Here is a 15,953-nt window from a genome sequence, read left to right as displayed (position 1 = left end):
TGGGGAGGCGGGACAACAGCGGACACTGAGGGCTTGGAGGCACTGACAAGCATGGCCCATTCAGTGGAATGGGTGCCCCTGAAGCCTTTTAGGGAAGGGAGCTCAGTCTGGCTGCTGGGGGAATAAAGATTGGAGGGGCCCAGCGGGGGACGGGAGACAGAACTGTGGCACCAGAACTGCACCGTATCCTTACTCTCCCTCTTACCTCCTCATTGAAACTATGACATTCAGGAGCCTTCAGTGAAGTAGTGGCCTCATGCCTGGTGGACATGCCGGGGAAGAGAGACGATGGCACCAAGATGGCTCTGGTATGCTTCCTGCCCACCCCCCCCAGATGACTTTCCTGGGATGCCCCTCCCTCACTCTTTGGCCCCAGCAGACCCCGTTTCTCTGCCTGGCTCTTCTTTTCTCCATGGGACTCATCACCATCTGATGTACAATATGCTTTACTAGTTCATCTTACTTTTTTGTTAGCCTATCACTCTGGAATGTATCCTCCATAAATCAGGGATTTTTGTCTCCTCGTCACAGCTCTATCCCCAAAATCTAGACCAGTGCCAGGCACATCGTAGGTGCTCGATAAATGTTTTTTGGACAACTGAACCAACTGTGAGAGGGTCTCTAAAAGGGGAAGAAAGGCTAGAAATGGCCATTTTCAGGCCACATTCCCAACCCAGGTCTGGGCTTTGGGAGGCCAGAGAAAGTCAGCATCTACAGGACTTGGTGAGGGCCAGTGGAGGCAGACTGGACAGGTTGGTGGACACGAGCGTGAACACATGCAGTGTGGGGGGAGACTGGCTGGCAGACAGAACCTGGAGGTGGGGGATCCACCCAGGCCGGGCCATGGAAGAGGGAGGCCCTGCCCTCAGGCTGCTTCAGAGGCAAGCTCCAATCCCTGGGGTGGCACAGGGTGGGGGATGGAGAGAGGGTGACAGGACTAAGAAAAGGTCTTGCATTTTGGGAGCATTGGTCTTCATCACATGGCTTTCTTCCAGTTGTCTCCCTTACCGCACTGGCTCTTCTCTCTTTCTCATACTTGCCACACTCAATCCTGCCCCAGGGCCTTTGCACTTGTTTCTGCTGCCAGGAAGTTTCTTCTAACCTACAAAATGGGTGTAATAATGTTTTGTTTTTGTTTTTGTTTTTGTTTTTTGAGAGAGAGAGAGAGAGAGAGACAGAGCATGAGCAGGGGAGGAGGGGAAGGGGCAGAGAGAGAAAGGAAGACACAGAATCTGAAACAAGCTCCAGGCTCCGAGCTATCAGCACAGAGCCCGATGTGGGGCTCGAACCCACAAACAGTGAGATCGTGACCAGAGCTGAAGTAGGATGCTTAACCGACTGAGCCACCCAGGCGCCCCAAAACAGGCATAATAAAGTTGAAGTGAGTGCACAGCACTGAGCATGGTGTCTGCAACAAATAGGGTTGATTATTGCAGTCATTCAACAAATTGAGTCCCTACTATGTGCAAGGCATTGTTTCAGGCACTAGAGGTGCTACAGCGAAGTAACATTCTAGTTTGGGGAAACAGGTGATAAACCTAGCTACCCCCTGTCACCACACAAAGTTGTCCCAATATTATTGGCTATTGCCTATGCCGTACATTGCATCCCTGTGTCGTAATTATTTTATAATGGGAAGTTTGTGCTTTTTAATCTCCTTCTCCTATTTTGCCCACCCCCCCCAGCTCCCTCCCCTCGGGCGGCCACCAGCATGTTTTCTGTATCTGTGAATCTGTTTCTGTTCTCTTTCATTGGTTCATCTGCTTTGTCTTTTAGATTCTGCATCTAAGTGAAATCATACAGTATTTTCCTTTCTCTGACTTCTTTCACTTAGCATAATGCCCCTTAGGTCCATCCATGTTGTCGCAAATGGCAAGATCTCATTCTTTTTGATGGCTGAATAATATTCCCGTGTGTGTGTGTGTGTGTGTGTGTGTGTGTGTGTGTGTGTGTAAATCTCACACATCTCCTTTATCCATTCATCTCTCGATGGACACTCAGGCTGCTTCCATATCTTGGCTGTTGTAAATAACGCTACAATGAACACGGTGTTGGCACATTTTTTAGAATTAGTGTTTTTGATTTCTTCAGCTAAATACCCGGAGGTGGAACTGCTGGCTTGTATGACAATTCTGAGATTGTCCGGGTTCAGTGAGGTGGCCCTTCTGCTCTGAGTGGTGTAGACTGAGGTCACTCGGGAGCAGGGGCCCTAACATCCAAGATGACCCTCATCTTCCAGGGTCTCTCTCCACACAGTGTCCTCATTCCATATCTAGCTGGACTTGCTTATAGCATGGCAGCTGGCTTCTGGAAGGAAAAGGCTGCCAGTTCCCTTAAGGGCTAGGCCAGGAACTGGCACGTCCTCACTGCCATGGCATTCTATGGTCCAAGCAAGCAGTAAGATGAGCCCAGATTCAAGGGCTATCTGTCCTCTTGACGGCAGTGGGAAGAACCTGTGGCATCTTTCACCCACCACACTGCCCATCACGTTCCCTTGTTTCGCTTTCTTACTACATGAAGGTAGTTTATCTTTTTCGCGTCTTTTTTTCTTCTTCTACCTGAAAAGAATGAGAACGAATAGATTAATTGGACACTGGTAAAGGTATTCCCTCTCTCAGGTGGCAGAATGCCTTGATCTGACTAGGATGTGCCCTTAAGAGTGGATACTAGGGGCGCCTGGGTGGCGCAGTTGGTTAAGCGTCCGACTTCAGCCAGGTCACGATCTCGTGGTCCGTGAGTGAGTTCGAGCCCCGCGTCAGGCTCTGGGCTGATGGCTCGGAGCCTGGAGCCTGTTTCTGATTCTGTGTCTCCCTCTCTCTCTGCCCCTCCCCCGTTCATGCTCTGTCTCTCTCTGTCCCAAAAATAAATAAAAAAACGTTGAAAAAAAAATTAATAAAAAAAATAAAATAAAAATAAAAAAAAAAAGAGTGGATACTAAAGGGGGCGCCTGGGCAGCTCGATCAGTTAAGCGTCTGACTTCCGCTCAGGTCATGATCTCACGGTTTGTGAGTTCGAGCCCCGCATCAGGCTCTGTGCTGACAGCTCGGAGCCTGGAACCTGCCTCGGATTGTGTCTCCCTCTCTGCCCTTCCCCGCTCACACTCTGTCACTCTCTCTCTCTCAAAAGTAAATAAACATTAAAAAAAAAAAAAAGAGTGGATACTAAAAAGCCCTTAAAAGGTTTTAATAATCATGGGATTTCAGCCGGAAGGTCTCCGCACCTCTTCTGTTCCATCAACTCCTGCCTCTTCTCCCTCAGTTGACTGGAGAGGGGGAGTGCTGTGCACTGAATTCTGGTTCTCCTCCAAATGCTGCCCTTCAGGGATTATCCAACCCCCTAGTCCTCACTCTCATGGTCTTCTCAAATCTGCACCCCCACCGCGATTTCTCATTCCTCTGGAGCCCATGCTTAGGGGCTGGCGGCTGGGGCTGGGGTGGCGGTGGCTGGTGGGAGTGCACGGTGGTCCCTGAGGGCGGGGGTCAGCGTGCCTCTCACCCTGTGGCTTTGCCCTCTGCTGCCTCCGAGGTGGAGAATGTCATCACCCTCCAGGAGAGCCAGGATGCGCTCGAAGTGGACGTAGAGAAGAGGACCTTGATGAAGAAGATGATGGTGTGGGAACCTCGTGCGGGTCTGGAGAGCTGGGTGGGGAGGAGGTGGACGTCCCCGTCCACCCACTGATGAGACACGGCTTGAGGTGGGAGGAGGACAGTGGAGGAGGCAGGACGCTTGGCCTCGAGCCTCAGTCCACCTCTAACTGCCCTCCGCCACCCTGAGGAGCTTGATGGGCCATTTCCCTTCTCTGAGCCCTGTGAGCCTTCCCACCTCATAAGTACCTGTGGTAATGCCTGCCTCACTGGCTTGTTTGTGGTGAGGACACAACCAGTAGTGAGTTCCCTGGAGAGCCTCGGGCGCCTGGGGCAGTCATTATTATTTAATACATTCTTTCCCCAGAAATTCCTCCTGGTGGGAAACTTCCAAGAGCTTCCTATCATCTTGCTAAATACAGTCCCTTCTCAATTGTCCACCAGACTGGTTTAGGCCACTGAAGTCCCCGAGATCATGTTTAGCTTTGGGTCCTTTACATAAGATCCTTGCCCTTGATAACTTCATTTAACTAATGTTAATTGAGCATCTACTGTGTGCAGATGCTAGATCCAAAGTGAGGAGTCATTAGGACGTTTTTAAAGGAATCCACTTCGATCCCCACCCCCCCCCCCAAGAGCCATTCATGGTATTTTTTGCTTTGGGCCAGTCAGTGGCCCAAATATACCTCCTTCCCACGCGGCTGCCAAAGCAGTTCTTGCTGACCTGCTGAGCGCCACGTGTGAGGTGCGGCTGGTTAGGGTGCAGGGTGTTTTTGGTGGCCTTGACCTGAGAGCTCAGGACAGGGTTTGAGCAGTGAGCTGGCTCTCCCTGCCGGAGGCCCTGTGCAGCATGGAGGTGGGGATTTCTGTCCAGGCTCAGGGGCTCCTGCGGCCTGAGCCCTGGGAGGAGTGGCGGCCTCGGTCCTGGGGGCCTGCAGTGGCCTTGCCCCCCTCATTGGCCCCTCTGTGGTCTCCTGTCCAGAGGCAGATCCAGGAGGAGCCACTGGATTCCCTCTCGAGCACCGTCCGTTGGCAGGCCATGGAGACGCTGACCCAGCTGAGGTGTCCACAGCCTTCTCCCCGACCCCCAGCCCTTTCCTCACTTCTCTGGGCTCCGTCTGTCTCTCCCGAGGCCTGTCCTTGGTGCCTGCCCGGTCCTGTGACCTTCCCTCCCGCCTCCCCGAGGCCCTCCCCTTTCCCGCCTCCCCACCTCACCGTGCTCAGGCCAGGCCCAAGCCCCCAGCTAGGCGCCCTCCTCCCAGTCCTGCAGCCTTAGCTTCCTGCCTCCCGCCCAGGGGCCCCTCCCTCACTCCGCGCCCTGGTTTTCTGTCTCTCCCCCCCCCCCCAGTCACACCCCTCCCGTTCTGGGTGTGCGAGAAAGGTCAGAGCTGGTGAACACATGCGTGAAGAGTGTGTTCTCCCTGCCCTCTGTGCAGGCCATGCAGGAGAAAGTCGAGGCCAAGGCGGAGGCCATACAGGTGAGCCCTCCGGGCTATCAGTTTCCTTTGAGTGAGGCGCATTTCAGAACTCCCAGCGGGGAGAGAAAGGGCATTCCAGAAGGCAGAGAGGACTCTTCACACTCCTGCTGAAGCTGCCTGACATTGGGCAGTGTACCTCACCTCTCCTGGCCTGAGCAGGCCCTTGATAACTGTTTGGTGAATAAGGGATCGCTCACCGGGAGCGCTCTGTCCACTTCCAGGCCCTGCCCTATGAGGGGGATGTGAGCATGTGTTGCCATGGCCAGAGTAGGTGGCCACAATTGGGAGGAGGAGGGCTGAGGACGGGGTGAGCTGGTGTGAGGTCTAGAGAAGTAGAGAACCTCGAGGGGGGCTCATGTGAGCGTCTTCCAACCTCGGCAGGGTTGTCCCAGGAGGAGTGGGTGGAGGTGACCCTTAGGGTAGGCGATAGGGTCGGTGGGTGGGGTTCAGGGGGAGGAGTGTTAGCCCAGAGGGAGGCAGCCCATTTAGCCTTTCATTCAGCAAATATCAACAATGCCCACTCCCAAAGTACCACGGGGTGGGGGATGCAGTACGGGGGGTGGGGGGGGCGGGGGGGAGATGGACCTTGTCAAAGAAGCACACGCATAAATGCATACTAGCAACAGTGGTAAGTGTTGCAAACAAGAAGTACTCAGTGCTATAAAGAGCCTGGCCTACGTGGGGGTCAGCGGTCCTGGTGTTACAGCTGAGAGGTAAAAGAGAGCTGGTTAGCTGAGAGGGATGCCAGAAGGAAGGGCCTGCCAGGCAGAGGGAACAGCCTGTGCGGTGGCCTGAGGACAGCAAGAATATGGTGACTGCAAGGATGACAAGGAAGCAATGTGGCAGGAGCCCCGAGGTCGGAGGCTAGAGCACTGGGAAGCGAGGCTACAGAGCAGTGGGGGCCAGGCCTCGCTGGCAGCATGAGGGCTCTGGGTCCTGGGAGGTGGGGCACTGAGAGAAGACCCAGAGGAGAGGTGGGGAATCCCTGCTGCCCGGGGAAGAGAGCAGGCAGCCCTCTTGCAGTACCAGGCTCAGACAGCAGAGGTCAGTGCTGCACAGGGATGGGCTGCAGATGGGAGGGAAGGAGGAGGTAGTCGGCAAGTGAGGCTGGCTTGGTAGTTGTGGTGTAACCTGGCTGTGCACAGACTGGGGAAGCCTGGACAGTGGCAACCTGGGAGGCAGATGTGAGGAGCTGGCAGAAGGAAAGGAGGCAGGGGACAGAGGGTCTTCCCAGAGTGGCTCAAACCCACTACTCAGCCTTGTGTATGTGTGATGCCTGCACCTTCCTAGGACAATCCTGGGACTGTGGCGCGGCCAAGGGAAGAGGAACCTGGGGAGAGGTGGCCCCCTGAAGGGGCAGCCTGGAAAATCTATTTGGGTCTAGGAGTAGCACAGAAAAAAAGCATCGGAGCACTTCCCAGAGACAAGAATAAAAGCAAGGCTGGCCCTCCTGGTTACCTGGCTCCTACTGTTCTAGTGCCATTTTCCTACCCAGCCTCTCATTTGCTCCTCATGACTTGAAACCACCTTGTTGTGTGACGTTGGACAAGTGTTTCGTCATTTGTAAAATGAGAAAACTGCTTTGAGGACAGAGTGATATGGTTGTTCAAATCACCGGGCACTGACTTGGCCCATGGTAGAGTCTCAGTAATGGTGGGGAGTTCTCTGCTTCCTCCTTGAAGGTAGGAGTACATGCTAATAATTATTAATTTGTTGGTAAGGAAATCGTAACCCATGCGGGGGTGGGGGGAGTAATTCCTCCCATATCGCACCTCGAGTTAGTCTCAGAGGTGGGACAAGAAAGCGGCTCTCATGGGTCCAAATGCCCCTCCACCCCTCACCCACAGGAGGGGTTGCCTGGGGCCAGGGTCTGCTCCAGAGACCCCCTAGTGACTTGGTCCTCCTCCTGTCCACAGACACTTTGCCGACAGACCCTGGATGCCCTGCAGACACTGCTCAACGCCCTCTTTGTCGAGGACCCCACTCCTGCTGGGCTGAAGAGCATCTTGGAGGTGTGGGGGCAGGGAGGAGAGGAAGGACAGAGAGGAAAGGAGAACTGGCTGGGGGGCGGTGGGGAGGCTGTGCCCAGAAGGAGGGGTTTGAGTTCCGGGTGTCATCTCGTGCCAGTGTTCTGCCTCCCTGTCGCTCGTGCAGACCCTTTTCCAAACCCCTTCTCTGTCACTCTCTCCCTATCCCCCGTGTTCCTGTTCTAGCTGCCCCTATCGCTTTGTCTTCTCTACTCTCATCCCTGTCTCTCTCTTTATCGTGACTCCCCACCGTTCATCTCTCTCCCCACTGGCCTTCGTCCTCCCTCTCGTCTTCCAGTCCTGGGCCCCGTGTCTCCCTATGCTCCAGGAGGAGGAGGAGGAGGGCTGTGGACAGTTGCCTTTATGCCCTCCCTGGAAGCTTCCTGCTGATTGGTGAAGGTCGACCTGCCCACCCAGGCAGGAGAGGCTGGCCTCCAGCCTGTAGCTCTGAGTCTCGTCCTTGTCCTCACAGCCCCTGGGGCCCTGGATGAACTCCGGGAAGACCCACGAGCGAGCACGGGCTGTGAACAGCAACGTCTCTGTGTTGAACCACGTGCTTCTGACCCTGCCTTTCTTTGTGAGTGGCCCCTGGGAGGGGAGGACACTCATAGGGAGAATCTTCCTGGCTCCAAGGGAGCCCATGCATCTGTCCAGAGATTGCCAGGTGACCCTTGTCATCCTCAGAGGACTCTGCTATCAGGGCCAGACCATCCAGCTCTGGTCACTATTTACTGTATAGTATTATTGAACCTTTAAGACCCAGTCCCTAAAGTTATGACACAAACAGATGTCCTCGGGGTTTCCGGCGCTGGGGCTTCTGCTGGGGAGGCTCATCCTTCGCATTGGAGATCCTGATGAGGAGATTGGCCGGAAGGCTCTGGACGGCATCATCATCCTCTACACCATCCTGGAGCTCCAAAAACGTAAGCCCTTCGGTGTGCCTCTGAGGCGAGGCTTCTGGGCAGGTGCTCAGCCTGGGAATCTGCTGGAGCCTCCAGTGGGGTCTGCAGAAGCTGGTATGAAGTCTCAGTCCCCACAGAACCAGAGGAGAAGGGCTACAAACAAACCTATTTTTTTTTTTTTTTTTGGGACAGAGAGAGACAGAGCATGAACGGGGGAGGGGCAGAGAGAGAGGGAGACACAGAATCGGAAACAGGCTCCAGGCTCTGAGCCATCAGCCCAGAGCCCGACGCGGGGCTCGAACTCACGGACCGCGAGATCGTGACCTGGCTGAAGTCGGAGGCTTAACCGACTGTGCCACCCAGGCGCCCCTAAACAAACCTATTTTGATTTAAGCAATCCCTCTATCCGAACCCCTCCTCGCCTTCCAGTGTCATTTTTAACAATTATTTTTATTTACGAAAAAATTTTTTGAGAGAGAGAAAATGAACGAGTGGGAGAGGGGCAGAGGGAGAGAAAGAGAATCTTAAGCACGTCTCACTCTCAGCCCAGAACCCGATGCGGGGCTCCGTCCCACAGCTCTGGAATCACGACCTGAGCTGAAATCAAGAGTCAGGCATTCAAGCGACTGAGCCACCCAGACACCCAAGTGTAATTTGTGACTCCCATTTGCACAGCCCTACGATGGCACCATATGCCCACTCGGGCACGGTAGCCCTCATGTGCTGAGAGCAGGGCAAGGCTGTGTCTTAATTCACCACCGCATTCCGAAGGCCCGGCCCTGGGCCTGGGCACGGGGTGGGTGCTCGGTGAATCTTCTATTGAACGAATGAACAAAGAACAGGTCCCACGTTAGCGTCTGGAGTAGCTAAGACCTGCAGGTGGGAGAACAATGCCGGATCCAGCTTTAGGGAGCCGGTGACGTGAAATGAGCTGACACAGGCACCCAGCTGGCACTGAACCTAGGGGCACAGAGTCTCCGCTGTTACCTGCCTCCTCCCTTTCTCCACAGTCCCGACCTTGCCCAAGGGACTTCGGCATGTTGTTTCAACTTTCCTGGCTCTGGAGGCAGAGTGACCGGGCAATCTGAAATCACATTTAACTGGGTATCTTGTATTTTCTCTGGTGACCCCCAGACCCGCACTGTTAGATTCTCAAGGGTGAAGTGGTTTGTCCACGCCCACTGAGTGTAGCCAGCAGCAAAGCTTGGCTTTGAACCTGGGTCTTCCTCCCTTTACAGACAACCCACACGTCTGGTCCATATAGTCCCTCTGCCCTCGATGGCCCTTTCTTCTGTTTATGTCTTGCATACCCTGGGGGGGATCCAGGTAGGACCCAGGCTGGGCCACAATAAGGCCTTACGAAACAAGCCTGAAGTATGTCTCCTTCAGCAAAAAACATGCCAGGTCTATTCTAGACACCAAAAATACAGCAACGAAGTTAAATAATCCTCCCTATTGAACTTAGCTTCTTGTCGTCAGGAGACACCCAAATAAACAAGTAATACATAAAGTCAGATGATGATGGGCGCTAAAGGGAAAAAAGGCAGAAAAGGGAGTGTGGGAAGGCCAGGGTAGTTTAGAGGTATCACTACACACGCACCAGGACAGCAAACGGGAAACGCACAGCTCGCTTCGTGGGATGTGCAGCCACGGGGGCCCTTGTGCCCCGCCCGTGGACGCATGTCTGGTCCCCACCAGAACACCATTTGTCAGCATCCCCTGAAGCTGAGCCTAGATCCACCCTAGGGCCCAGCAGGTACACCCCTAGCTATGTACCTAACAAATGTGTGCCTGACATTCCCCCAAAGGCACGGACTAGGCATACCAGAATGTTCGAGCAGCACTACAGCTGGAGACGACCCAAATGTCAGGAGAGAGAAATAAATGCTGGTGTCTTCAGACCGTGGAAAGTGACGCGGCACCAAGACATCTAACCTGTGGGTTTAGGAGCCAGGACAGTGGTCACCCAGGGTAGGGGAGGGGACAGGGGACTGAAGGGGAGCCAAGAGGCGCTTCTAGGCGCTGACCACATTCTGTTTCTTGACCTGGGTGCCGGCTTACATGAACACATTCACTACGTAACAATGGGCCAAGCTGGTTACCTACGATTTGTGTACTTCCTACGTCTATGTTTAATAAAAAGTTAAAAAAAAAAAGTGGGGGCGGTGGTCGGGCCTTACGGAGCAGGCTTTCTTCTTGCAGGAGCCAGAGATAAGGAAGAGACCAATAAGAAGGAGCTGTATGAGAGCAACAAGCGATTCCTGGGGCCCTACAACCCTGTCTGCCCGTGCCAGAATATTCTGCGTGTGATCGCGGTGACCGCCTGCTGCCCATCAGCCCCGGGGCCTTCCTGGGAACAGCCCGCCCCAGTGCCTTCTCCCCGCCTTCCCTCTTTCCAAGCTCAAGTCCCCTTTAAGGAAGCCTTTCCCAACCACATGGGCCCACCCCGAGTGCCCCGACCTCCCCTGGTCTGTGCCCAGAAGCATACCCCCTCTTCTGGGAGCAGGGGCCATGTCGCCCCTTCTTTTGTAGTTCCTCCCCAAAGGGTTGGACACCCACAGATGAACGGAGTATGCGTGGCCTGCCTGCTGACTTCTGCGTGCGTCGCTAGGGGTCTGTCCATGGGTGTCAGTGCCTCTGTGCCTGTTTCAGGAATTTGGAGACTTCCTGGGACCCCAGCAGGTGAAGGACCTGCTGTTAGCAGCCCTGGAAGGCTTGAAAGGCAGCTCAGAAGCCCGGGGGAAGGACTTGGGGGAGATGATGCAGCTGGCCTCGGAGGTCACCATCAGCTCGGTGCTGGAGTGGTACCACCACAGGGTGGTGGAGGTGGTAAGGCCCCCTGAGGGCAGGGACTGGGCAGGGAGACCCCGCAGGGCCTGCTCATCCCTTGGGACCGGCCATCTGGCAGTGGCAGGATGGGGGGTGCTGGAACCCCAAGGCACCGGGGCGGGGCATGGGTGGTGGTGGTGGTGAGTTCTAGGTGCCTCGACTTGCAGGTGAGAAAGAACTCACTTGAGCCGGTGGGGGTGGGGAGGGCAGTGAGGACCCCTGACTGTCTCCCAGGGAAGGAGCAGGCGTGCCGCTCCCCCCTCTCTCCCCTCTCTCTCCTGGGGCCCTCCTCTCTCTCTCTCCTCTCCCCTGCCACACTATCCTGTCACCCCCACTTCCTTCCTTCTCTCATCTCCATGATCTCCCCACGCCTGCCTCCGGCCTTCTCCAACCGGCCACCCGCCTGCTCACGGCCATCCCCGGCTGTGCCCCAGATCCCAGAAATCATGCAGGCCATCTACATGCAGCTGAACCACATCCAGGAGCCCCGGGCCCGCGAGGTGGCCCTGCTGCCCGTCTCCCTCCTGGCCAGCTCCTTCATGACCGAGGTGGTCGTGGCCCTGCTCACGTGTCCCCTCCCGCTGGACAGGTACCGACTGAGGGGTTCCCGCCACCACTCCCAGGTTGGAGCGGCCCCCATCCTGGGCTAGGAACCTGTCCTTCCACCCAGAGAAGGCCCTTGCCCTCCCAGCTGGTCGCTTTTCCATAAGATCTGTGGTGCCTCTGACAGCCATTCAGCATTTCCAAAGCACTGGATACGTCCATGCAGGGCGCTAATACCTTCTCTCCTTGGTACAACAACCCCATTCTACAGATGGGCAAACTAAGGGGAAGTCTCTTGTCCTCGGCACCCAGTGAGCAAGCAACAGGATGAGGACCTAAACTCACATTTGACCAACTCCAAGCCCAGAGCTCTAGGGGTGCCGTAGAAAGGAGGCTTGAGTGTTGGTCCTGCCCCTGCCTCCACCTGCTGTGTGCTCTTGGGTGGTTTACTTGCCCGCGCTGGGCTTCAGTTTTCCCCTAGAGGCAGAAGGAGAACTACTCCCTGCAGAATTCCCACCCCAGATGGCTGGTTGTGACAAGTAAAGCAGCCAGCTGAGCTAAGTGCCTGCCCAGGGCTGGACGCTGCAAGGGACCTGATGGGCAGAGGGGACCGTGGCCAGAGAGGCCAGACTGACTGCTCCAGCCTCCCAGTCCAGGAAACACGCCCACACGTTTCTGAATGAACAGAACAAGGCAGCAAGTTGTGGGACCCACGCCTTAAGATGGTTGTTTGAGCATGAGGGCGGAATTGTGCAGGGCTGTGTGATGAGGTGTGTCTAGTAGGGACAGCTGGTACCATTCACAGAAGCCAGGGAGATCAGTTAGGAAGGTGAAGGCCAGGGTGATACATCCCCCTCCTCCCACCTGGAAGAATTTAACCCTTTTTGGCCACCCCACCCCCACCCCAGAGGGTTTCTTCTTGGAATCACTAAACCTTCAGACTCATAAGACTGGTGGAGGCGGCGGGGGGGGGGGCACACCTGACATCGGAGTCACTCAGGATATAGGACAGAGCAATGACAGGGGCTCCTCTTCCCAGGAGTCCTTGCAGCAGCCCATGCAGCAGGCCAGACAGCACTGGGACAAAATTTAAGGCAGCCTGGCTCTCAGGGGCCACACCTCCACTTGCATGAGCCCGAGAGAGGGTCTCCTTACATCTTGTGCCCTGGAGGCCTCACATTCCCCACTCGGGGCTTAAGAGCTGATCTCTTGGGCCTCCCAGGTGAAAGGTATAGGAGCTGCCCTGGCTTAGATGGCTCAGGCCTCCTGGGAACCACTGTCTCTCACAAAAGCTCTATAGACTTGGCTTCTGGGGTCCCCACAGGGGGCGAGCCCCGTCCCAAGAGCCACCGCACCCCGGGAAGCTCAATGCTACAGCATCCTCATCGGTTCTTAGAGTTAATTTATAGTTCCTCCCAGCCCAGATGCAATTTACCAATTGGGTCATTTTTACTATAAGCGATGTTGCCTAGCAACATAGTTGACATACTATCTTTATCATGTTTCCAGGGGAACAGAGCTGGAAAGTTAATGGAAGGTTCACATGCTCATGCAGAAGGGGGAAAGGGTTCTGTTAACCCGTTAGTGCACTGGCCGGTCAGTGCTTTCAGCTCCCCGTGACAGGAGTGCTCACAGGCTGGCCCAGATGCTCTCCCCTGCCTGGAGTACTGACTTCTAGGGGACAGGAGCAGGCACTCCTTGAGATTGTGTGACCAATGCAAGGTCCAGGTCCTAAGGGGCCCCCTGGCATAGAGGAATGATCACAGGTTTTGAAGGCTGGTCACTTCCTGACTCTGTAGCTCATTAGCTGTGTGGTCTCGGACTGGTGATTTCACCTCTCTGAGCCTCAACTCCCATCTGTAAGATGAGAATAACAACCCACCTCGAGGGTCATTTGAGAAATCAGTGACCTTGAATGTCTTGAATATCTCGTTCATGGCTATATGCCCAGAGGTTTGCTTAGTGCCTGGCGTATAGCAGGTGCTCCATATTTGCTGAATAAGTCGTGTATAAAGCACCTGATATGATACGGGAAATAGGGTTTTCAATAATTGTTAGCCCCCTGCCTCTTAGAGAGTGTTTTCTGGACCATTCCTTGCTGACTCACCCATGGGTGCCATTTCGAGGGCATCTTGTCTTCTTCCCAAAACTGCTGGGAGGCTGGGTGGGGCTAGTGCCCTGGTCCCCACTAACCATCTCCCAACCCCTGACCTCCCAGCAACGGCGCAGAGATGTGGAGGCAGCTGATACTGTGCAAGCCCAGCTGTGATATCCGAGACCTCCTGGATCTGCTCTTGATGAGCCTGAAGGAGAAGCCCTTCACCAAGAAGGGCCGGGCCTCGATCGTGCCCTTAGCGGTGAGGACCCACATCGCCTACCCCATGACTGCCTGGTCCTAGGCTCCTGCCTCCTCCCTGCCTGCTGAGCTGAGCTCAGCACACCCAGCTTCTAGTGCCCTGCTCTGCCAAGAGCTAGTTGTGCGCCTTGGGCACACTTGTCCATCTCTGGGCTCTTGTTTGTGACCCACTGGATGGCCCAGTACTGCTGCTTACAGGGACAGCAGCAGCCTGGGAGGAGGAGACCGAATGACCTGGGACACACAGACCTGAGTCTGAGATCTGGCTTTGCTGAGTTGAGTTAGTATTTTGTGACCTAAGGAAGTCACTTCACCTCCCTGAGGCTCAGTCTCTGCATCTGTAAATGGAATTGATAAAGTCTGCTCCCTATGGTGGCTGAGAAGGTGGCTGCCAGACTCAGAGGTCAGCCCTGAGAACACAGGAGGCAATGCAACTGCAGGAAGGTGACTGGGTGGGAGGATAGATTTCTCTCCGCTTCTATCATTGGCACCTTGGTCCTAGCCAGCTAGATAATACCCCTGCTCATTTCCCTGCTTCCACTCCAGCTCCTCCTACAATCTGTACCGCAGCCAAAAAATCTTTGAAAATGCACCTCTGCTCTTCTCAATACCCTCAATGCCTTCCCATTGCCCTTGAGAATAGCACGGTGTTCCTACCTGTGCTTAAGGCCATGCACCCTTTGCCAGCCTCACCACACTCCACGGTCCCTCTTACTTAAGCCCAGCCTTGTTGTTCTTCGTCAGAAGTTCATACACACTACGCAATCTCCGTCACAGGGCCTTTGCACATGCTGTCTCTCTCCTGAACTTCTCTCCACTAACCTAAATCCTACGCATCCCCCAGCTCTCAAGTCAAGCATCACCTCCTCGGGGAAGCCCGCCCTTATCTCCCTGACATGATCAAATCTGTGCATATTATACTTTGCTTCACATACTTTATCTTGGGAGAATTTACCCCGGTTGTGATTTGACAATAGTGTGTGGAGTCCTTTGAGTAATCTGTGAGATGCACGAATTCAGTGCCTGAACCTGTTTTGCCCACCGGGATATCCCTAATGTCTAGCCTATACCGGTACATAGTAGACAGTAAAAAAAAAATTGTTGAACTGATTCATTTAGTCAACAACAGTAATTGAGCACCTACTGTGTGCCGGGCACACATAAATTCTGGGGATTCAGCAGAGAACAAGGCATGCTGGTGGAGAGAAGCAAAGACATGGTGGGTGGAGGGGTGGGTGATGTTACCCCTTAACAGAGGAGGACAGTGTTGCTCGGTGACATCCCAGGTCTTAGCCAAGGTCACAGAGCTAGTGAGTGGTGGGGCCAGGGCTCGGACCCTGATCTCCTAGCTCTGAATCCTGCGTTTTGCCACCGTGTCCTTTTGCCCCTTTCCCCCAGCACTGAGTTCTATGAATAAGGCATGGGCACCCGCTCCTTCCCTGATTTGGTCACTCATCGTTTCCTCTCTCAGTCGTTGTGTGTTAGTGTATTCTTGAGTCACTCATTTGTGCTTTTTGTTCAAGCGTAGTCTGAGCATGGATACAGTGCGGACTCATTTTTATCTTACGGTGTTGACAAACCATTTGAGCAAGACTGAGCCAAGAGCAGAGCCCTGTAGCACATCATTAGAGACTTCTCTTTATCCTGCTGACCGTGTTCTTTGGATACAAGCATTATCTTTGGTCTACTGAAAAATGTAAAGGCTCTGAGTCCCAGAAGCTTAGCTTAGCTTGCCGCTCCCTCACTATATAACCATCTCTAGCCTTGGTATTTAGATCTGTAAAATGGGCAGTAATAGCTCCTGCCTTGTCTATCTTACCTGTTCGGAAAAGTGAAATAGTGTGTGTGGAAGGGCTTCCTGAGCTGTAAAGTACAAATAACTGCCATTCGTGGTCCCCACCCAGCCCTCAATGTGTGACTTGTTTCCCTGGGAACATGCCAACTTCACAATCCAAGGCTTTTCCCTTGGGCTGGCTGCCTGGGGGCACGGATCTTGGCCATTTCTTCGTAAAGAAGGCTTCTTTCCCACCCCTCCCCTCATTCACCCTCCATCACCTGTGGGGCTGGCGAGAAGAGGACCAGAGACCCCAGTTTACAGAGGATGAATGAATCTGAGGCCCAAAGAGGGCTAGGGAGTGGTGGGACCAGAATGAGCCATCCAATCTTGTGACCTCCACCTGTCACCTCCCCCTGCCCCTGCACTCTCCTCCTGCCAGTTAGGCCTTAGTGGGCCG

The 15,953-nt window shown here is 54.5% G+C and overlaps 1 protein-coding gene across 6 annotated transcripts in view; it reads left to right on the top strand.

Annotated features, from left to right (window-relative positions):
* The window catches only part of MROH7 (maestro heat like repeat family member 7), a 59,516-nt gene that overhangs the window by 24,944 nt on the left and 18,619 nt on the right, over window positions 1-15,953 (top strand). For 5 of the 6 annotated variants that reach the window (XM_049617109.1, XM_049617113.1, XM_049617110.1 and 2 more), the window contains 11 exons: window positions 232-308; window positions 3,526-3,609; window positions 4,567-4,646; window positions 4,933-5,062; window positions 6,979-7,074; window positions 7,562-7,666; window positions 7,877-8,012; window positions 10,194-10,306; window positions 10,644-10,820; window positions 11,255-11,409; window positions 13,582-13,720. In XM_049617109.1, the coding sequence (XP_049473066.1) occupies window positions 232-308; window positions 3,526-3,609; window positions 4,567-4,646; window positions 4,933-5,062; window positions 6,979-7,074; window positions 7,562-7,666; window positions 7,877-8,012; window positions 10,194-10,306; window positions 10,644-10,820; window positions 11,255-11,409; window positions 13,582-13,720 (1,292 nt within the window). Of the gene's footprint in view, window positions 1-231; window positions 309-3,525; window positions 3,612-4,566; window positions 4,647-4,932; window positions 5,063-6,978; window positions 7,075-7,561; window positions 7,667-7,876; window positions 8,013-10,193; window positions 10,307-10,643; window positions 10,821-11,254; window positions 11,410-13,581; window positions 13,721-15,953 lie in introns of all 6 variants that reach the window. The other variant, XM_049617112.1, reaches the window with a different exon arrangement.

Source organism: Panthera uncia (assembly GCF_023721935.1).
Source record: "Panthera uncia isolate 11264 chromosome C1 unlocalized genomic scaffold, Puncia_PCG_1.0 HiC_scaffold_4, whole genome shotgun sequence".
Classification (NCBI taxonomy): Eukaryota; Metazoa; Chordata; class Mammalia; order Carnivora; family Felidae; genus Panthera; species Panthera uncia.
This window is presented reverse-complemented; position numbering and strand designations above follow the sequence as displayed.